The sequence below is a fragment of the Suncus etruscus genome, chromosome 6 (assembly GCF_024139225.1).
Source record: "Suncus etruscus isolate mSunEtr1 chromosome 6, mSunEtr1.pri.cur, whole genome shotgun sequence".
Lineage (NCBI taxonomy): Eukaryota > Metazoa > Chordata > Mammalia > Eulipotyphla > Soricidae > Suncus > Suncus etruscus.
In genome coordinates this window covers 131323559-131347407 of record NC_064853.1, presented here as the reverse complement: position 1 = coordinate 131347407, position 23849 = coordinate 131323559, and the positions used below count along the sequence as shown (strand labels likewise).

General features: G+C 38.4%; 1 protein-coding gene across 1 annotated transcript in view; it reads right to left on the bottom strand.

Moving 5' to 3' along the window:
• The window catches only part of DOCK2 (dedicator of cytokinesis 2), a 442819-nt gene that overhangs the window by 383254 nt on the left and 35716 nt on the right, over nt 1-23849 (bottom strand). Inside the window, exons 4-10 of the mRNA XM_049775655.1 lie at nt 20466-20506; nt 18871-18926; nt 18276-18372; nt 12826-12974; nt 9813-9948; nt 6368-6522; nt 1633-1714 (exon numbers count right to left, since the gene is read on the bottom strand). Of these exons, the coding sequence (XP_049631612.1) occupies nt 1633-1714; nt 6368-6522; nt 9813-9948; nt 12826-12974; nt 18276-18372; nt 18871-18926; nt 20466-20506 (716 nt within the window). The remainder of the gene's footprint in view (nt 1-1632; nt 1715-6367; nt 6523-9812; nt 9949-12825; nt 12975-18275; nt 18373-18870; nt 18927-20465; nt 20507-23849) is intronic.

Below are 23849 nucleotides of genomic sequence, written 5' to 3'. Positions count from 1 at the left end.
TCTTAGTACAGTCAGTAGTTTCTGAGCGCCACTGGTATGTCCGCCAAACCAAAAATTAAGTGTTAAAATAAAACAAGTACATAACATTAATTATTATGAAACAAAAATTACCATCACTTAATGGAAGCTGAACCAATCAACCAAGGATGTCAAGTTCATTTATTGTGGGAAGAAATGGCAGAATTTCAGGAACACAGGATCACATCATCATTAATACTGAACACCACAAATCTACAATGTCCTTTCCCACATATTTACACCATGAATTAGTTTTCTGCAAAATAAACCACTGATAGATTCACTGTCCTTCTTCCTCTCATGAAACATATGTCTCATGGTATAATCAGGAAGCCTTACAGGACTCTTCTATTAATCAAGAAAATTAATAGTCTCCTTCTTCAAACTAATAATAGATAAATAGGATTGAAGTACATTTATATATGCCAAGAAAACTTTACTTAAACAATTAAGACCTATGATCTTATTTCAGGCCTCTGGCACATTTTTCAGGATATAACAAACAAAATAAATCAGCTGCACTCCAATCTAATTGTGACATAATGTAAAACATTGAACTTAATGGGCTGTAACTGGAAAATACAAGGAAGGTTAATCTAGCACATTGGTCAGTTCTGGATCAAACTCATTAGTTTGGTCAATATCCAAAACCTTCCCTGGCTCTACTTCCATAATTTCTCTTGCCTAAATAAGCAATGCAGTGAAAAAGTTCATAAATATATCTTCTCCCCAAGGGAGCTTACAAACAACACCAATATCCTTTGGTGTATTAGAGTCACACTCTTAGCACTCCCTCGTGGAAAAGTCAGAAGTAAATTATAATACTTATTTCCTTTTTTGCATGGCTTCTATTTTCCAGAGCTAAAAAATAGTCAGGTTTACTCTCAGATATATGTCATAAAAAGGGATAGAGTGATATAGTGGGTAGGGCATTTGCATTGCAAGTGGCCAACCTTGGTTTGATCCCTCGCACCCTATATGGTCACCTGAGTCCATCAGGAGTTATCCCTGAGCTCAGAACCAGGTGTAAGCTATGAGCACCACCAGTCCATAACTAACTAACTAAATAATAATAATATAATAAGAAGGAGAAGGAGGAGGAGGAGGAGGAGGAGGAGGAGGAGAAGAAGAAGAAGAAGAAGAAGAAGAAGAAGAAGAAGAAGAAGAAGAAGAAGAAGAAGAAGAAGAAGAAGAAGATGGTGATGAAGAAGAAGAGATCATGCAAATACCTAATTTAAACTTATGTCTTTTCCAGTGCATATTAATGTTTAGGAAGATATCAGAAACCAATAAGGTCTTTAACACGTATTTGCAATATTTTAACCAGAAAATTAAAATATAGTTTCTCTACCCTATTCACCTAGACATCATCAGCTAAAAAGGCAAGTGCTAATCTAGAGAGTGCTCTATAACTCAGTGTGTATACATAAGTAATAAAGAGAATGGAAGGGAGAAAGAGAAAGGAGGAGATCCATCTTCCCAACCACTTCCACAATGTTCTTTCTGTTCCAAATGTCCACAAAAAGCCCAAAGCACGGCTCTGCCCTAAGGCTATGCTCTCTCTTGGCCTGTTTCATTTCCACAACATGACAAGAAGAAAACAATGATACGTACCGTGAAGACCACCTTTAAGTTGTTGAGCATCTCTATTTCTTTTGGAAAACCCTTGCTGCCCCATCGCACCAGGTAGTTCTCACTGTGGGAAGCAGAGTGACAACCCATTAACTGTCAGGGAAATGCAAAATGAGCTACCACCTCAACCCATTCCCTCAAAAAAATTTTAAAAAGTTGACAAGGATGTAGAAAAAGGAAATTATTCTAATGACTATGAGCATCACTATAAATTGATGTAGCCACTATTGCAAATAAGATTGAGGGTTTTCAAAAAGTTAAAATAGAAATACCATATGATTGAGGAACTTCACTTTTGAATATTTGTTCAAAGGAAAAGAAAAACTTACTTGAAAAGATTTAATCACCTCTGACTCCATTGCAACAATATTTACAAAAGCCATGAAAATAACATAGATGACCTTATATGGATGAATGGTAAAAACAAATATATAGTGGTATAGGAAAAGAGATAAGAGAAAAATTATGTTGGCCAGACAATAAATGCCGAATAGATAACTTAAGGATTTTAATTTTATTCTAAGATTAATAAAACCAATTTAAAGATTTTTGTATTCACAGTTTTGATATATTATCATTTACCATCTTGTACCTTTTTTGGGGGGAAGCACACCTGATGGTGATCAAGAGGTTACTCCTGATTCTGTACTCAGAAATCATTCCTAAAGAGATCCAGACTCCATACAGCATGTCGGGAATTGAACCTGGGTAAGCCATGTGCAAGGCAAGCACCCTCATTGTACTACTGTTCCGGCGCCTACCTTCTCAAATATTTTAATAAACACATGCACCAGCCTATCTTGTTCATACTGGTCATGCAACCACATTTAAAAAAATAGAAGATTCTAACATTTCTATAACTTAGGAATTTATTTTTGTTTGCTAAATTACTAACATTAAACTTTCCAAATCAGTCAAGAACATATAGTTGATACTATATAATGGCCCATTGTCTCAAGTTAAGAAATGAAAAGCAAAACTAGAGGTCAAAGTCAATCCTAAAAACATGATGAGAATTCAGCAATATCAAAGAGAATGTCATCCTTTTAGAGATTTGTTCTCTATAACATCTTGTTCCTCTTTCTCTCCACTCGTCTCTAGGAAATAAATTAGGGTAACTGGAAAAAGTTCAAGAGGAAACGAAACAGATCACAACAACAAAGAAATGAATAGTCCCAGATTAACCCATTTTTTAAACTCTGTGAAGTAAATTAATTCTCTGTCTCTGTCCCCATCTCTCTATCTCTATCTCCTTCTCCCTCTCTCCCCACCTGAAAACTTTAGAGAAATTTGCAACAAACTGATCAGGAAGGTTCCTCCAAAAATTTTTAATTCTTTCTCAGTGAATACTTCTGGATTGTCATAGTAAATTACCTATGTTTTTTTTTTCATAATTTTTCATCACTTGTCAAAAGCCCCACAGAGACTGTTAGATTGAAATAATAAGCACCAATAATTTTCTTCTAGGGGAAATAAAATTACAAATAAGAAAAGCAATTTAGAAGAGCTGAGTATGTCCCATTCATCCTTACCCAGAAAGACCTGAATGTTAAATCCAAAAGCCCACTTGGAACCTGTGGAAGATAAAACTCTATCCACATGATTTCTTACCCCCCCCCGCAACACACACACACACACACACACACACACACACACACACACACACACACACACACGACAAAGGCGAACCTTTCCAGCTCTTCTCAGGCTTTCTTTGGGAATTAATTCCACCACTGGTTTGATGACTGAGCTACTTCTATTTTAAACCTAAAAAATTTACTTTTAGGGACCAGAAAAATAGTATAGCAGGTAGGGCTCTTGCCTTGTGTAATTCCTGAGTGCAGAGCCAGGAGCAACACCCTGAGCATTGCCAGGTATGATCCCGAAACAAACAACAATTACACTTTTAAATTTTCGAAACCAACTCTTTTTAGGGGGCCATTGGAATCTGACCATTGTTCAATCCAACTTTGAAGGTGAGTACCAGTCAAACCTACCCCACACCATATCCAGGCCTCACTGCAAATACCTTCACCTACATGTGGTTCACTATATGTCACTCTGACTTGTCAGAGTCTCAAACTCAATTTACCTGGGGGCCGCAGGAGGCAAAGTCTGGGTAATCTTTGAGTGCAAAGTCAGTAGTAAGCCTTGAACATTGGGGGGTGTGACCCAAACAACTAAAACAAAACAAAACAAAAAAAGATTCCTCTAGGGCAGCGTCACAAAGGGCCGCAAAAGGCCCTAGAGGCTAGGCAGAGAACAGAAAGGACTGGTTTCTTTGGGAAAGAGCAGCTCTCCCATGTCAAATTCCCTTGATTCTTTCCTGTATCAAGCCTCTTCTCCGTCTTCTACTGTTGCTTGGTTTGCCCTCACATTTTATTCTCCACCTTTGCATCCCTAACTTTTCTGAGAGTTTCTCAAGGCCCTGGCTCTTGGATGGCATCACTCAGGCACACCCCATGAAGCACTTCATTCAGTGTGGCACATCAGGGAACAGAGCTGCCACCTCACTGATCCATTGTCTCCCTTCCCAGAGCTAGTTCAAGCCATCCATCACTTAGATGGCCAGAAGGCCTGGCTCCATTGTCAGTTTGGGCTTGAGGAATACTTGTGTTTTCTAAAAGGCAGGGAGGATCCTTTGAGTGCTTTCAGGATCTTTGTCACTGGGGCCTTAGAAAAAGTTGACAGGAAGAAACGGATCATTTTTAAAGTGGTTCTACAGGAGCAGGATCATTGAGGATTAGCCACATGAGTTGGATTGAATGTAATTTAAGGATTATTATAAAAAATAAATTTCCACCAAAACAAAGCTGAATTTTCAGTCCGAGCTCTTCAGAGCATTTGATACAAATCTCCCCTTAGTGACAAACTAAAGTGGAAACTGGCTCATCTTTAGAATAGGTTGGAACGAAGTAGAAAGTAGAAATATCATCCTTACAAATGACAAATATTTGTGACTATGAGGAAGTCAATCCCCCTCAGCCACATTTTCTCACCCAAATGGTATACAGTAAGGAAGATTAAATAAGATCATGTAAAACTTCAGTCTTCTTAGATAGATGATTCCCACAAATATATCCAAAGCCATTATTTGCCAAAGCACTTCTATTTACTTGGCTATGTATGCTATCACATTTAATCTTCACATTCAAACTAAGGAAATATACTTATTTCCATAAAGACAAGAAGTTCATATTCTAGAGTCTAGAATCTAGACTATTTAAGTGCATCGGCCTGAACATGTGGATGCAAATTTTGCCCCAGGCCCTACTGGAAGAGCAGGAGGAAAGTAATGCAACTAGAGTTGCACCAAAGTCTTCTCCTTGCAAGTTCCAAAGTCTTTCTTCCTACTTTAAGTGGAGGCACTCGGAGGATCTCTCACTTCCTTCATTTTCAAAAATAATTCACTAAAGTAATATTTAAAAAGAAATAATGAAGCCTCTAGCACTTGCAGCACAGGTAGCATCTGCTAGGTTCTGTGATTCATGAGGCTTTTCTCATTAAAGTCAAAGGAAGTGATCCTGTGAAGGTAGCAATTATATTTCATGAATGGGAAATTTATGCTTAATAAAAATTAATAACTTGTCTGAGGTCAAGAGAAAGTAAATAAGGGGTAAGATTTAAGAGTCCAATGCTGTCATGGAGGATAAAGAATTTTCATCATTTATTTCTAATTTTTTCCTTCTATCTCCCTCTCTATTGTTCTTTCTTTTTCTCTCTCTTATTTTGAAGGAACTTCCAAGCAGTGCTCAGGAACCTATAGGCCTAGGATCTTATGATCCTCTGCCAGCTGAGCTCAATGTTTTGGGTGTGTTTTGCTTTGTTTTTGTTTTTGTATTTTTGTACTACATCAGTGGTGCTCAAGGGTTACTCCTGGCTTTGTGCTCAGAAATCACTTCGGGCAGGCTCAGGTAATCATATGGGATGCCAAGGATCGAACCTGGGTTGGTTGCATTCATGGCAAGGCCCCTACTTATGGTACTATTGCCCCTGAGTTGAATAGTTTTAATTCTTGGGCCTCACCATGAGTCCTGTTTAGGTCAGTGGTACTGGGGAACACCTGAGCAACCCTGGCAGTATTAGGAAAACAGTTTCCTTGGGTCAGGCACATGCTGCTTTCCTGATCACTGAGTTATCTACCCTGCCCTTCTTACTCTCTTGAATGTGTGTATGCATGCACAGGTGTGTGTGTGTGTGTGTGTGTGTTTGTGTGTGTGTGTGTGTGTGTGTGTGTGTGTGTGTGTGTAGGAGATTCGGGTCAAATCTTGTAGTATGCAGGAGCTATTCCTGGCCCTGTCTCAGGAATTATTCCTTGTATTGCTAAAGAGCTACATATAAAGCTAAGAATTCAAACAGGGGTTAGCTTCATATAAGGAGCGTGCCTTACTTTCTGTACTATCTCTCTGTTCCCCTATTTCCCATTTTTAAAGCAAATAATTCCATTCTATCTAATGAAAATGTCTGAATCTTTTATAATTGTTTTCCCATTAATAAAACCCATTTATAAAACACTATAACTAAAACCTACTGTGAAAAAATATTGATGGTGAATAATACTTCTGTATGACTTCCATACTCTGCAAGAGTTAATTCAGTCTTAGTTAGGATCCTTTTTCTTTCAGGTGGGGATTTCTCCAAAATGATAATGGATATAAATGTATATATGTTCCAGTCTCCCATTTCTGATAAATCAAGTAAAACCAGATATACCTACCTTATAACCATTTGCTTGTTAGGGTCATAAAGAGACATAAAAAGCTCAGCATCTTCCCCAATTCTGCATACAAAATTCCTCACAAACACATAGAGACTGTGGGTTGGAGATGAAGATATCCGGGAATACATTCCATAATCTGGCTGGTCTTTTGACTGAGAGAAAAAAGAAGAAAGGGAAAAGATGGAGAAAATGGCACAGTATCACTTAGGAAAAAAAGAAATATATTGGTTGTGACATAGGTTTCAAATGTGAATATTGCAATCCTATACCCTACAAAAGTGCTGCAGTCTGAGCAGAACCTAATAATCACTCTGACTGTTTTGGATGTAATTTTCCCATCTTGATAAAGATCACAACTAATCAAGCAGTTTTCATATTTTATAAAGTTAGAGTCACATAGGAGTACAAATTATAAAAGAAAAATGCTTAAGTGGACATCAGCATAATAAAAAACTTCTGCTTTTCTGAGAAGCATATTTAAGAAAATAAAAAGGCCAGGTATAGAGTGATAAAAATATATTTTCAAAAGAGGCATCTGATAAAGTATTTGTAATCAGAATATACAAAGATATTTTATTTTATAACTCAATGAAAAGATAATCAATTTAATTTAAATGGGCAAAATATTTGAGGAGATACCTCACAAAAAAATACAAATTGTCCTGACTGGAAAGCACATGTAAAGTTCTTCTTTAGTCAGTCAGCAAAAAGCAAATTCAAATCACTATGAGATATCACTGCTCACTGTTGAAATGAGTATGGTTAAAAGACTAACAAGTATTGGCAAATGGCATGGTGCTAGAATGTTTCACTTATGAAAATCTACTAATAATAGTTTTGTAAATTATGATGCCTAAAATAAAATTGAAATAAAAAATCAAAAGAGGGGCTGGTGGGGCCGGGCGGTGGCGCTAAAGGTAAGGTGCCTGCCTTGCCTGCGCTAGCCTTGGACAGACCGAGGTTCGATCCCCCGGTATCCCATATGGTCCCCCAAGCCAGGAGCAACTTCTGAGCACATAGCCAGGAGTAACCCCTGAGCATTACCGGGTGTGGCCCAAAAAAAACAAAAAAACAAAAAAAAAAAAAGAGGGGCTGGTGCAATAGTACTGCTGGTAGGGGGCTTGTGTTGCATATGGCTTACAATATTCAATTCCTAATACCTCATATGATCTTCTGAGCCCACCAAAAGGATCCCCAAGTATTGAGCCAGGAGTAAGCCCTGAGCACAGCCAGATTTGGTACAAAATACATATAAATAAAATAAAAATAAGTAAATATAAAAATAATCTATATTATATATTTCAAGTGGAAGCACAAAATTGTATAGTAATTATGGTATAGGGCATATATTATATATGGTACGGGAGTACCTAAAAAGTTGTATATATATTTACTATATGATCCAGCAATCCTAATGTTACATATTGTTCCAAAAAGTGTATGACCATAAAAAACTTGTGTGCTGGGGCCGGAGAGATAGCATGGAGGTAAGGCGTTTGCCTCTCATGCAAAAGGTTATCAGTTCGAATCCCGGCGTCCCATATGGTCCCCTGTGCTTGCCAGGAGCGATTTCTGAGTATGGAGCCAGGAGTAACTCCTGAGCACTGCCGGGTGAGACCCAAAAACCAAAAAAAAAAAAAAAACTTGTGTGCTGTGACTGAGGAGATAGCTCAATGGTCTAAGCACATGCTTTGCATGCAGGTGGTACAATTCCCAGCACTACATGATGCTCTGAGCACAATTGAGCAACTACCAAGAACTGAGCTAGGAGAAATCTCCAGGTATTATTGAGTGTGATTCCCAAACAAATACATTTATATGTAAGTGTTCAAAATAGTATTAGAACAAATCCAAAGTGAAAACAACCGATGTCCAATAATATGTCAATGATACATAACACAGACAACTGTCAATGGTAACTGGTTTAAGAATTAAAAGTTATAAAACATTTATCCGGAATCTAGTTTAATAGGGTTAGGTAGATATTTTGCATAGTTCAATCCCTGACATCATGATCCCTAACAAATATCAAGAGTGACCTCTGAACACTGAGCCAGTTTAGCCTCTGAACAATACTGGTCCAAAAAACAAATACCTACAAAACATTAATATACTCTTAACATATAAACTCCAAAACATTATAAAACTTTTGATCGTTTTACTGCCCCCTTTTCAAAAAATATATCTATCAGCCCCCAATTGCATGGGAGGGTACTATGATCCCTCAGGGATTGTCAGGATTAATTACAGGATGATTATCCAGCCTATAAGAAACTAATTTTAGAGATAGAACTGTCTTACATATTTATTGGGTGGCGTTTACCCAATAATACATCTTAATATGATTCATGAATATGTATTTTATATTTAAAAGAATTGTTTTTGTATTAGGACCACACCCAGAAGTACACAGGACCCACTCCTGGTTCTCTCTACTCAGGGTCACTCCTGGAAGTGCTGTGGAACCTTATTCCTGTAATTAAACACAGGTTAGCTTGTGCAAGGCTAGCACTTTATCCACTGTACTAACATACTAACCCTAGAGTGCAGTTTTTAAATAAAGCGATTTTATTATGTAAATATCATACCTCAATAAAGTTGGAAATGGCTGTTTTCCATTAATATAAAGTAGCTAAAATAATGTCAAATAAATCAGATATTATAAATCAGATATTAGCTTTTTATTTAAATCTATGTATTCACTGGCTTCCCATCACACTTGGAATAAACAGCTGAACTCTTTTCCAAGAAACTTCATCTCCTGAGAGCTGACTCTTGTCTCTCAACTCTTTACCTCTCCCACTGATCATCATGCCTCTTCACACTGACCCCTCCATTGCTGAATACTCAAAAGTCCATTCTAGCTCAAAAAGTTTGCATTTGCTCTTCCCTATGCTTTGAATACTGTCCCTGGATCTCACCAGGACTAATGGCTTTATATTTTCAATTGCCATCTCAGCTGTCACTCTTGAGAGAGACCTTTTCTGCTGGAATTTTGAAAAGTAGCTACTACTTCACTATAATTCATATAACCTTCACATATTGTCTTCTAGAAACATAGCATTTCCTGGGATTAATTTGTCCATTTTTGTTTACTTTTTATGTGTTTAATTTTGTGAAAGTTTTGGGTCACACCTGACTATCTCCCTGGCCCATGATTATTCACTTTTTAAATGGCCTTCCTTTTCTCTCTGTAATATAAAAGCTCTGTGAAAGTAGGAATCTTGAATGGCATTGAACTATGTTCCATTTGTGGGATGTATGCTGAATAAATTAAAGACACAAGTACAAAAATGCAATAAAATTTGTTTGGTTACTGATCACCTCAAAGGACAGATGTCCCTGGAATAATATACAGTCTGGCTAATTGTTCTATTATCTCAAGTTTATGATGTGTTAAATGCCTGCCTTGCTGGGCCAAAGCCTATTTCACAAAGCTCACCATCTCTTCCTTGATACGCTCTGTGATTTTATCAGTTGCTTCCTCATGTGCATGGAATAAACTGATGACACTGGTAGTATCAGGGTCCAAGATATTTCCATCTTCATCTCTGACAATCATATCAAGCTCAAGAATTCTAAAAATAGAACAGTGGAGTTGGAATTATGCACATGGTAAACTGTTATTAACAGTAGTGTAAAACAATAATGCAATCAATAAAAAATGTTTAAATGTAAAAAGCAAAACCAGAATTATGTCAAGGAGACATACTGTTAAGACCATGATAAGAAGAAAGTTCAAGTAATTTTTGGGGGGGCCACACCCAGCAGTTCCCTGGTCTGAGTCCTGACTCTGCACTCAGGAATCATTTCATTCCTGGCAGGCTCATGGGGACCAGATGGTATGCTGGGGATCAAACCCAGGTCAGCTATATACAAGGTAAGCCCCTACCTATTGTACTAGCTCTCTTGTTCCTTATTTCTGAGGCTTATATATGTTTATAGAAAAAGTCTATAAACTATAACTTCTTACTCTGTTAGGAGTCATGCTATTCTAAATTTTCCTCTTTGGGAGGGATTGTGGAATTCTACGTACATGTTTTAAAATATTCATTTCCTGTTATATGGAATCTGGAGAAATATTACATACTTGAATTAGAGCATACTTGGCACTGTACATATCAGCAAGGTATTGAGGAAAATATCTATCTAAAGGGAAGTGGAGGCCAGGGAAATGAGATCAAGAATTGAAGTACATATTTAGCATCTGGTACCACATGGTTCCTAGAAAACCATTGGATGAAATCGCCAGCACCATGTCATCAGTGAAATTGACATCTGAGCACCACCAGGTGTGGCTTTCCACCACCCAAAATAATCCAAAGTAAATGTATAAACTATAATATGCAGTGGAATTCCATGTGAAGGATTTTTGGGTTTGTTTTGTTTTGTTTTGTTTTGTTAGGGTGGGGCTACACCCAGCAATGCTCAGGTATAACTCCTAGCTCTGCACTCAGGATCAATCCTGGTGGCTCTGGATACCATATGGAATGACAGGGATCAAATTCCAGTTGGCTGTGTACTAGGCAATCTCTCTTCCCACTATAATATAGCTCCTGTCCAAGAGTTTTTATAGTACAGTATTATTTGGTATGGGCGGGGGGCAGAGCACCGAACTACCAAAACTGTGTACCTATGAGAAGTAGGGCTAGAAGTTTTTTATCCCTGAGAGCAGAATTTAAGGATCAAAGGAGACAATTGCCCTATCTCAATCTGTTTAATGTGTATAATGTAATATGGTATCATGTAATATAGTACAATATAGAATTAGAGATAAGGCATTCCTATATTATTTAGTGAAAGTAAATACTTGCATACTAATAACAGCAGACACTTAACATATATGATAAGCACATACAGGAAATATTTATGTATTTCTCCATTCAGTTTACTCTTATAACAATCCTTTGAGGGAAATTGTATCAATACTCATTTTACAGACGAAAATACAGAGGCAATGGGAGCTAATTTATTTGCTCAAGGTCACAAAGTGATAACTTCATGATATACTTTTTAAACAGAGACATTTAGTAGCAATATTGGATTAAGGATAGAGAGTTGGTTTCCAGAGATCTTTCCTTAAAATTGATGTTGCACTTTGGCCCAAAACGGGACCACTGTTGTCCATAAAAAGCAACCAGAGGAGGGGCCAATGGGCTCTCTGAGAAGACATCACTACCATGTTACAGATTCTGGAAGAGCAGCAAAAGTAAACAAGGAAGACTGTGACTTCCTCTCTTCTTTGAGAATCAGATTGAGAAGCACATCTCTCAGCTCATCCAAATGCAAACAGAAGGGAGCTGAGGTTCACCTGTTTGTCCACATCCATTAGGAAATTAACTTCCAACTGGATATGACTCATAAAGTTGCACATCCAGGCTGCAGAACTGGGGATGCTATGTGGACAAATGCATTCAACTATTGCTGAGCACAAACTATCATGACCAAGGGAAAGATGGAGCATAGCCATACATAATTTAATGCCAAGATCACTCTGGCTCTTTCTCTTCAAAATTCATCAAGTGGATTTGTTTGTATGAATAAAACATTCTCTAAGGTCTAGCTATCTTGGGATTTGGAGGAGTCATCTGAGGATCCCCACACTTTGGTTATCAAAGAGCTTGATCTATTGCAATTACACTTGAAACTTCAGGAGCTTTAGTAGTCAGGGCTCAGAAATTCGGCTTGAGTTTATGGCTTCCATCGCATAACAAAGCTCTGAGTTCCCAAGATACAGGACAGTGTTAATTTGTTTGCTTGTTTTGCTATTTTGCCTTGCTCAGGGTTTAGTCCTGGCTCTGAACTCAGGGATCACAGGAGTGACTTCTGAGTGCAGAGCTAAGAGTCAGTTCTAGGCACTACTGAGAGTGATGCAAAAAATAAATAAAGAAAGAAAAGAAAAAAGAAAAGAAAAAAGAAACAAAGAAAGAAAGAAAAAGAAAAGAAAAGAAAGAAACAAACGAAATTCTTTCATATTCATATTCATCTTAGTTTCATCCTTGAACAACGTTTGCTTCATCCCTTGGGAGAAAATGCTTTTGTAGCAGGTTCATATGAATTAATCGATGGCATGTGGCTTAGAAAATTTAGGACAAGAGAAGGGACTTTCAGCCTCACACTGGGATTTAGTAGAGGACTCTGTAAATGCAGGAATAAAATGGCAACTAAGCCGAAAGTGAACCAGCATGACTATGCTCCCTGGCCCCTTGCAAGTAGGTTAAATGAGTGTCCTAAATCTTTCAGCCTGGTAATAACCACTGCATAAGCAAGCCTCTTCTTGGCTGGTATGTCCCAGTATCCCACAGGGGTGATAGCAAAGGCATACAGACGTGGTTACTGAGAGCAGCCTTCTCCCAAATAGAAAGAGGCAAATTCACATATAGAAATGAAGCCAAGATTCTGGGAAAGTGAAAGAGAAGAGAGGTAGGAAAGAAGGATCTTTCCAGAGAAGTCACCTGTTGCCATAGTCGATTTTGGATGTGACTTTTTGCTTCAGTTCCTTCAGCTCATCTTTGGGCAGTGTTCCTGAGAGGAGCTGGGACCGCCACTCCATCAGATCATACATCATGGACTGCACCTCAAAGAATCGCTCCTTTTTGCTGGCCTAGGAGAAAGCAAATAATCTACAACTGATGTGCTAAAGGTACCTGGGCATCTATTGTGGCAAAAAAGCAGGCAAATAGGCTCAAGAACCAAGGCTTGAGCATCTCCCCTTCTATAAGCAATGAGGTACTACAAAGACACTGCCATATTTCCTCCTACCGGGCCAAATGATTTCACACAGAATCACTTTTTGGTTAAACAAAAAGCAATTTCTTTTTTGTGTGTTTTTGTTGTTTTTGTTTGTTTGTTTGTTCTGGGTCACACCTGGCAGCACTCAGAAATTGCTCCTGGCAGGCTCAGGAGACCATATGGGATGCTGGGAATAGAACTTGGGTCTCTCCCAGGTCGGCAGCATGCAAAACAAATGCCCTAACACTGTGCTATTGCTCCAGCCCCCTGCAAAGTGATTTCTAACACTTATATGAAGAAAATATTTGCTATGCAGAAATAGCATGGACGGAGCCAGAGAGATAGCATGGAGGTAAGGCGTTTGCCTTGCATGCAGGACAGTGGTTCGAATCCCGGCATCCCAAAATTGTCCCCTGAGCCTGCCAGGAGCATTTTCTGAGTGTAGAGCCAGGATAACCCCTGAAGGCCACCGGGTCTGACCCAAAAACAAAAAGAAAGAAAGAAAGAAAGAAAGAAAGAAAGAAAGAAAGAAAGAAAGAAAGAAAGAGAGAGAGAGAGAGAGAGAGAGAGAGAGAGAGAGAAAGAAAGAAAGAAAGAAAGAAAGAAAGAAAGAAAGAAGAAAGAAAGAAAGAAAGAAAGAAAGAAAGAAAGAAAGAAAGAAAGAAAGAAGGAAGGAAGGAAGGAAGGAAGAAAGAAAGAAAGAAAGAAAGAAAGAAAGAAAGAAAGAAAGAAAGAAAGAAAGAAAGAAAGAAAGAAAGAAAGAAAGAAAGAAAGAAAGAAAGAAAGAGAGAAAGAAAGAGAGAAAGAGAGAGAGAAAGAAAGAAAGAAAGAAAGAAAGAAAGAAAGAAAGAAAGAAAGAAAGAAAGAAAGAAAGAAAGAAAGAAAGAAAGAAAGAAAGAAAGAAAGAAAGAAAGAAAGAAAGAAAGAAAGAAGAAAGACAGACAGACAGAAAGAAAGAAAGAAAGAAAGAAAGAAAGAAAGAAAGAAAGAAAGAAAGAAAGAAAGAAAGAAAGAAAGAAAGAAAGAAAGAAAGAAAGAAAGAAAGAAAGAAAGAAAGAAAGAAAGAAAGAAAGAAAGAAAGAAAGAAAGAAAGAAAGAAAGAAAGAAAGAAAGAAAGAAAGAAAGAAAGAAAAGAAGGCTGGGAACCAAGCTCATTTCTCTAGTGATAAAGCCCATTTATAGTCATCCCTAAGTGTGACCTATGTCTAATCTCATGGGACACAACATAGCTTTTGGAGTACATATAGACTTCATATAGTGATTCATCCCTAGTCCCCATCCAGCCTCTTAAAGCAGTGGTCTCAAACTCGCGGGCCCGCAGACCGTTTGCGGCCCTCTGTACAACATTTTGTGGCCCGTGGCCGGCCTTCAAATATCGCAGTATTCGCGATTATTCGCTTACCAAATAATCGCAATAAAAATCGCATTAGTAAGAAAAAAATCGCATTAAACATTCACATACCCGGGGCCGGAGAGATAGCATGGAGGTAAGGCGTTTGCCTTTCATGCAGGAGGTCATCGGTTCGAATCCCGGCGCCCCATATGGTCCCCTGTGCCTGCCAGGAGCAATTTCTGAGCCTGGAGCCAGGAATAACCCCTGAGCACTGCCAGGTGTGACCCAAAAACCAAAAAAAAACATTCACATACCCCGAGCAGTTCCGTTAGGGGTATGCAAATGTTTAATGCGATTTTTTTCTTATTAATGCGATTTTTATTGCGAATATTCGGTAAGTGAAATCCCTTATGTGGCCCTGCCTCGCCCCGACTTTGTCTCCTGCGGCCCCCAGGTAAATTGAGTTTGAAACCCCTGTTTAAAGTGAATAATAAATTACCATCTTCATGAAAAATATCATTAAATGCCTTTATCTCATTTGTTCACTCTTTTAACAAAGAGGCCAGTATCTCAGGCTTTTTTTTGTTGTTGTTATTTTTGGGCCACACCCAGTGACACTCAGGAGTTATTCCTAGCTATGAGCTCAGAAATTGCTCCTGGCTTGGGGGATTATATAGGATGTCAGGGGATCGAACTGTGGTTCGTCCTAGGTTAGCATGTGCAAGGCAAATGCCTGCGGCTTGCACAACCACTCCAGCCCCATAGCTCAGAGCTTTTGATAGGTATTATAAAAAGCACTTGATAACAGTTTCTTGCCTTACTATATTTATATAAATAACTTTTAATCATGCCAAATAGTTTTGACTTCCCACTAGAGAAAGTAATATATATATATGTATATATATATACATATATACATATATTTGTAAATACATACATTTGGGGCTGAAATAATAGTACACCAGATAGGATATTTGCCTTATGACTAACCTTGCATGGATTCAATCCTAGCACCACATATGGCTCCCTGAGTATTACTAGGAGTGAGTGATCCCTGAGTACAGAGCCAGGAGTAAGCCCTGAGCACCATTAGGTTTGGCCCCCATACAATAATAACATAGGAAACATGTATTTTATCTTTGTCTTCAAGTTTTTGGCACAGAGCTCTAAAAAACTTTGCAATTTCCTGAGAAGTGCTTTTGTTTATAGATAATAAATAACTTTTGCTATACCTAAGAATAATAAGCTAATGGGGTGATTCTTGGTTAGTCCCTACGTAGCTTCAGAATGGGGCTGGATATCAAAGGAATCAATCAGATAGAATAGCAAGTAAGGTGCTGTTCTTGCACCAGGCAAACCTAAGGCTGGATCCCTGGCACACACACTCTGGCTAGGGAACAGAAGACTCAAACTAGAGTTTGAGTCTATCCAACAATTAACTATGTTGAGACAATTGTGCCTATGTAAGTATTTCTCACATGATGTTCAACTAACTTTCTAGTTGGTCAAACTGATATGCTGGTAGGGTAGAGTGCCCTTAAAAGGCATAGAAGCTCTGTGCCCAGCTTTGCGGTCTCTCTCTTCTATTTAATTGTTCTGGAACTGTGTCCTGAAATTATAGAATTTGAGATATAAGAGGTAAATAATTGTGAAAATCCTTGAAGTTGAACCATGTTTCTTTAGCTGGCAGTGCTCAGGGTTTACTTCTGGCTCTACACTCAGGAATCTGACCTGGCAGTGCTCAGTGGACCATATGAGATGCTGGATGTTGAACCCAGGTTGGCTGCCTACAAGGCAAGCGCCTTACCTGCTGTACTATCTCTCCAAACACTGAAACATGTTTTGACAAAAACCTGGGAAGTCTTGGAACCTGAAATTTACTGCTGACATCTGAAATGAGGATAATTGTATAAAAATGCATCCTTTTGAGAGCCTGTAGAAGGACTCTGCCCATTTTCAACATTTTTTTTTACCCCAGTTTATTACTTTTCTTTTCTTCAAACAAAACCACATAACCTGAACTATCTAGTCCCGCCTCCCAATTAGAAGGGGAAAATAAGGGAGGTACCAAGACCAAATAGATGTAAGATCACAAGTAGTAAGCTAGGCATAGAGGGTCCACTCATGCTAGCAGCCCCGGGGGTGAGGGAGGAAGATATGGGAGACATGACGAAAACGGAGGTGCAGGGAGGACAATTCGGTGATGGGAATTCCCCTGATTTTATGTTAATATGTACCTGAAATATCTTGTCAACAATATGTAAGCCACTATGATTAAAATAAAAATATTTTATTTAAAAAATGCATCCTTAATCATGAATTCTGACTAAACTATGTCTGGGTAGTCAGAGTTAGAAATGATCTGAATTTGAGGCCTGAGCCATAGCACAGTGGCAGGATGTTTACCTTGCACGCGGCTGACCCAGGAGAGACCCAGATTTGATCTCCACTACCCCATTTTGTCCTCCAAGCCTGCCAGAAGTGATTTCTGAGTGCAGAGCCAGGAATAACCCCTGATCGTAGCCAGGTGTTTCCAAACCATCCCCCAAAAAAGAGAGAAAATAATGATCTGAATTGTAGGAGATCAGTTAGTGTTGGAGAATCAGAGAATTGGTGACATAGTATGCAATATAACTTTTAAAATTTATTACAAAGGAAGCCAAGTTAGATATTATGTAAACCTGCACAGGTATACATAGAACCTGAAGAGGTCCTTTACAGATATGGAAAGAACCATAAGCAATACTAGAATTCCGTCATTTTAAAGATATCTCCACTAGGGTAGAAAGCAACTGTAAAGAGAAAATTTGCAAAATGCCAAACTTACATGATACATGTGATATGTTGTAAGAATTAATGATTGAACTATCATTAATAAGGATGAGCTATCATCTTTAACCCGAGTGCTTCTATTGGATTCCCAAACATTCATTTGGTAAAACTAGAAACTCAATGTGTCAATTTTAAATATTATGAAATATCTAAATGGAAATAAACATTTCTGACATTAAAGGCAAGATGACAGAAGCATACAAACAAACACCAGCAGGTTCTGTAACAAGCATGCAATAAGCCTTGGCTGACATTTTCACTCTTCACATAATAGTTTTATTAGATAATTACTTTCATTAGACCCTTTAGAAGTATCAAAGGTGGATTTAAAATTAGACTTGTTTCAATACAGGAAAAATAGATGAAAAGTACTCTCTTTGCTTTTTCTAGGTTCAAAGTTTTCTCTTAGATTTGAGGACAACAGTCATTAGTAAATTAATAAGAACAGTATCTCTTGGGGCCGGAGAGATAGCATGGGGGTAAGCCACTTGCCTTGCATGCAGAAGGACAGTGGTTCAAATCCCGGCATCCCTTATAGTCCCCTGAGCCTGCCAAGAGCAATTACTGAGCATAGAGCCAGGAGGAACCCCAGAGCGCTGCTGGTTGTGACCCCAAAACAACAACAAAAAAAAAACCAGTATCTCTCAAAGTGTTATAAGTTGATCACCAAATCAAAATCTTCTGAGTTTAATAAAAAATGATTAATAAGCAAATCTCACAGAAGGAGGCTTTGCTTTTTTAATATCTTTAGAGGTAATTTTGGGCATGCTCCTGTTTCACAGCTTTTGCAATAATTTAAAAACAGAAGAATCAGATAGTCTTTGTTTAGTACCATTCTATCACTAGTTCACTGTGTGACTTTGAGAAAGTCACCAAACCTCTTGATGCCCTCAAACATACCACCATTTGTTCTGTCCCCAGAGGCCACTTGGCCACCCTGGTTAATGATAAATCCCAAATTTGAACTTCAAGATGCTTCCATCTTAGGGGTAGGGTTGTAAGTCTCACCACATAGAGCTGTTTCCAGATGCTTCCCCATTCCCAAAGTGTTGTTGTCACTTCTTGTGCCAGAGGAATTTCTGCAGGGATGATGTTCTCAATATTTCTATTTTAGGTGGGCAAGAAAATGGCATAAAATTGAGACCCAGGTGCTAGCAAGACAAAATGTTGGCAAATTTGCATTATATTGAAACTGCAGAGAGGGGCATTGCTGGCCTGAGACTCAACTGTCTCCAAGAGCCACACCAATTACATTATGCAAATACAAAGGACTTCACTGTCTCCCATCTCCTGTCACTGGAGTGAGCTCTACATACTCGTTATTGAAGATAAATCTTCCTTAATACAGTTCAAAGGTAGCTGCCAAGGAAGGTTTGATTCTCTAAACTTACTAATACCCCCTCAGAATCAGATCTGAACACAAATCAATTTGGATTAGATTTCCCATCCAGTAAGGAAAAGGAGTTACACAAATAAACACAGGCTGGCGAAGATGGATCAGCTAAGCATTCTTCACATCTGCCAAGTCATATTTTGAAAGTAAATAGGACAGAGGCATCTATGAGCCACTAGAGGGTTAAGTCCGATGATGAACAGCAAATACCTTTTTTTCTCAATTATCACTTCTTTGATGTGGACGAAGGATTTAGGAAAAATGCCCTGTTGGAAACAGAATAAAATTGAATAAGCAAATGGAATAAAATAAGATAAATAAAATGATAAAATAAAATGACATCCCTACAGAAATAACTGACCCTGGGATTCATGATTTTTCCCAAATAGACTGAGTGGTGGGTTAGAGAGATAGCAAAGGAGCCAAGGCTCTAGTCTCACACATATTTAACCCAGTTTGATCCCCAGCACCACATAGGGTACCACTAGTAGTGATGCCTTAGTACAGAATCAGAAATGTCAGGTGTGTGACCCAAATAAACAAAAAAACATAAATTAAAAATCCACTGAGAAGTAGAACCAAAATTTTTTGTTTGCATTAAATAGGTATGTTCCTAAATACTTAAAGAACCCACTGGCTCTTCTCAGTCAACTGGGCTGTGGTTCAATGGAAGGGCCTGATAATGAGATGCTGCATGACTCTGTAATTCTGATTATGCCAACTAACCTGGTAGTGCTGGAAGTCTCTGAACTATACCCTGAGATGTTTGGGGATCAGTTAGTACTGGGGATCAAATCCAAGTCAGGCACTTGTGTGGCTTCTGCCCTAACCACTGTCTCCTAAACCCTGAGAATTTAAAAGAAATACCCCAGAATTTGAACAGACTTTGAACACACTTTTGAACATTTTTATTACATGCACTTAGGTTTAGTTTCCATTCAATTTTCCATCAGCGTTTGGGATCCCACAAAAATTTTCCAGTTTCCTTTTTATGCGCATTATTTTAGATGGGCCAAAAGGGGAAAAGATGATAAAATCCATAGTCTCCCTTACTCCCAATTTCAGAAAATAAGGCTCTTTTGCAGTTATGAAGAGCTTAATGCTCAAGTATTTTAGCATCCCCACCTCTGGACAGAGATGAGCTAGTAGGATGCAAGAGATATTTTATCCCTGTATTTATTTTACTGTCCTAGAGAGCAAAGTTGTTCATGCTTCCCAAACGTAGCATGCCAGGGAAGAAGAAAGAACCATATAATTATAGCTTTACTTTATAAGTTTGGCTAAGCTAACAAGAGAAGTAGAATTCCTTCATAATTCCTTCACAAATTCACAAAAATGCAAACAGGAAATCATTAGTAATCAGGAGACAAGCAAACAGGTGGCTACTCTCATGAAGATTATTGTATAATCATAGTGCTGGGGAAAGCAAATTCTTTGAATTCATAAATAATGAAATATCAAATACCCCACAAAACTATAAGGAAGTCAGTAGAAGACAAATTTCAAATTAAAATTTGCAATACCATCAGGACTCCAGGAAGGGAGAAAAACAATCATACTTGACTGACATGTCGGGAATAGTATCAGAGAAAAGAAAACTCAGGAAGACACCCTTAAAGACAGGGTGGAAGGGGATGTGCATGGAGGCACAGTGAATACAATGGCAAAGGTTTAGAGAGGAAAGTATGAGGAGGAAAGGTGTTATTTTGGTGAAGAGTTATGTCTTGTAAAGACATCAAGTCTCTACATGTAAAGGGTCATATAATGACATCAAGTAGTGTTTCAATAAAACAAATTCATCTTACCTGTAACATTTTGTGCTTTATGAGGTATCCCCTATACCAGTCTGTAAAGAGAAAACAAAGAAATGTCTTTTGTCTATTCTTAAAATTCTTTAGGTTTTTGTTTTCAGTCTGTTTATTTTTAACTAGCCAAGAAACTACTGCAAATTGTTTATATATTACCTACAGATCAATGTCTGGAAGTCCCTGACAGTTTGCTAAATTGATTATCAACATCTCAAAAATCATCTAAAGGGATCAGAGAGATAGTACAGAATAGGTCACTTAACTTGCATTGTACAGTCATGGAAAGTTTAGTTCCCAAAATTGCATATGGATCCCAAGTACTCTGGAGGATCATACCTGAAAATAGAGCCAACCCTTTCCCCAAATCATTTAAAAATAGAAATTTTATATAAAAATGCATTTTTTTCTTTTGAAAAATAGGAGCCACAGAAATAAAAAGTTTTCTGTGCAAATTTGGCAGATCTGCAGGCACATCTAATCCCATCAGACAGAGCAATTGCCTCAAGGTGGCCAGTCTATACCCAAACTGTGGTTCTTTCTCTACCTGCCTTGGTGCTGTGTTCATATGCATGTTTTCTGCTCCATCTAAGGGGCATAAGTAAGGCATAGGGATTTTGGCAATTATCCAAAAATAATAACAATTCAAATAATAATAAAAATAAAAGGTATCTAAAACATAATTCGCAAAAATTTCATCACAACTAAACAGAATAGGCAAAAGAAAAAAATAGATTATTCTTTCTGCAGGAATATCAAAAATGATTCAATTAACAGAAATCCAAATTGCACACAGTCTTCTGACAAAACGAATTTCAGTGTAGCAAGTATTGATGACTATAATGAGCCCACTGGCCTTTGAAATGATTCAAGCACAGCCAAGTAGTGGCATTTGTCATCTTTGTAAATAAAAAGCGTCTGTCGGGAGCCTCATTAGCAAGCCCTCATTACTAGGCTGACAGATTGTTGTTGAAATTTGTTCTCAACAGACATACGTACAAGCCCCCAAACAAACAACTTGAAATGCAAAGTCACTTTCTCACAGTCATGAGCCAACTAGAGGACCAACTCCTAAAGTCTTAAGTTCTGGGTTTAAAGGGGGCCTAGAGTGAATAATTCTACAATTATTTTATTTTATTTGAGGAAGGTGAGGGGATCATACCCAGTTGCTCATGGAATATACCCAGTGGGAATCACTCCCAGTGGTTCTCAAGGAACCAGGTGGGTTATTAAATCCACATGCACAGAATGCACTCTAGCACTTTGATCCATCCCCACACCCAGGCTATTTTGAGTGACTATTTTGAGAAACAGAAAGAGGAATGAGAGAAAGAAAACAGGAAGGAGAAAGGGAAACTGAACAAAAAAGGAAAGGAGGTTGGGAAGAAGGTATCTTGGTTTTGAAATAAAGTGCCATTCTTCAGACATGAACAGATTTTCAAATAATTGGGCCTTTTGTGGGGAAGGAAAGTCCTCTACCATTCTTAATGAGGTATCATGATTTACAATACTATTAATTATACTTTTCACACATTATTCCAACACCAGCTTGCCTGCTTCCATTCACCAACATCCCAAGGGCCCCTGGCAGTCACCCCCACTCCCACCCTAGGCAAGCTCTATAGACAAAATCTGTATTTTTGATATCTTTGGTCATTTGCTGTTCCCTTAATGAAGGCTTGTATATTTTTCTTTTTTTTTTATACATATCTTTATTTAAGCACCATGATTCCAAGCATGTTTGTAGTTGGATTTTGGTTATAAAAATAAAAAACCTACCATTCTGTGTTTTTCTTTTGTCTTCTGACTTACTTCGTTTAACATAACATGATCTAGGTCCATCCACGTTGCTGCAAAGTCTGTGATTGTATCATTTCTAACTGCCATGTAATATTCCATTGTATATATGTACCACATCTTAATGATCCATTCATCTGTTGTTGGACATCGAGGTTGGTTCCAAGATTTGGCTATTATACTGATTGCTGCAATAAATAGTGGGGTGCATACGTATTTTGGAATGAATGTCCTTCCATCTTGGGGGTATATGCCTAGGAGAGCAATTGCTGGGTCAAATGGCAGCTCAATTCTGAGTTCTTTGAGCACTCTCCAGACTTTTCTCCATAGATGTTGGACTAGGGGGCATTCCCACCAGCAGTGGATGAGAGTTCCTTTCATACCGCATCCTCGCCAACAAAGGTTGTTTCCATTATTTTTGATGTGAGCCAACCTCACTGGTGTGAGGTGGTATCTCATTGTTGTCTTGATTTGGATCTCCCTGATGATGAGTGAAGGTGAGCATGTTTTCATGTGTTTGTTGGCCATCCTTCTGTCTTCCTCAGAGAAGTGTCTATTCATTTCATCTCCCCATTTTTTATGGCTTTATTTGGTTTTGAGGGGCTCAGCTTTCTGAGCGCTTTGTATGTTCTAGATATCAGCCCTTTATCTGATATATCAAATGAAAAGATTTTTTCCCATTCTGTTAGCTGTCTTCTTGCGTTAAGTAGGGTTTCTTTTGCCATGAAGAAGCTTTTTAGTTTGATGTAGTCCCATTTGTTTATATTTGATGCTAACGTTCTTGCCATTGGTGCTCCATTCTCAAAGACCCTTTTGATATAAAGGTCTTCGAGTGTTCTGCCTATTTTATATATATTACTATATTTTAAATAACCTCTCAGCTTTTCTGTCCACAGGCGCCCTTGGATACAAAGGGCGAACAAACTAAGGTGGCAACTCGGGATACCACATGGGATACCATACCTTGCATGTACTACGAGATGGCCACGAGAAAACTCTTTAACATACACTTTATCTCTAGGTAATACCTCCATTTAGGAATTGAAGCACGTGATCATTCAGATCATCGAAGCAGTACCTGAGACGTACAGACTTAAACCACAGGCTCTATTCTTCGAACACTTTTAATCAAACCAGCATTCCCTTGCTATTCTCTCCTCTCTTCTCACTACTTTTTTTTTCTCTATTCTGCTCATTACTTTTTTCCCTTTCTCTTCCCCTTTTCTCTCTAAGGTATTTTCTCTTTTCTCTTCCTTTATACCCTTCCCATATACCTTCCCCTTTCTCCCCTCCGGAAATCCAACTATCCCTTTACCCCTCAATCCCATCCAGATCTCCCACCATATTAAAACTCTTCACCCTCAGTCCTTATTCTATTAGGCATCAAGATCGACCTCCTACCCAATGAACCAGTACTCTGCACCCAGGCGAGGGGACACCCAGATAAACCCACACCTCGTCTCCTGAAAGAAAAGATAGCCAACTCCCCTGTGGACTCATGCTGCGAGGCCCTCCCTACTAACTCTCCCTAACGCGGAATGTTCCTTGAAACTGGGCCTAGGTCCAAAAGTATCCCCAATGCAAGAA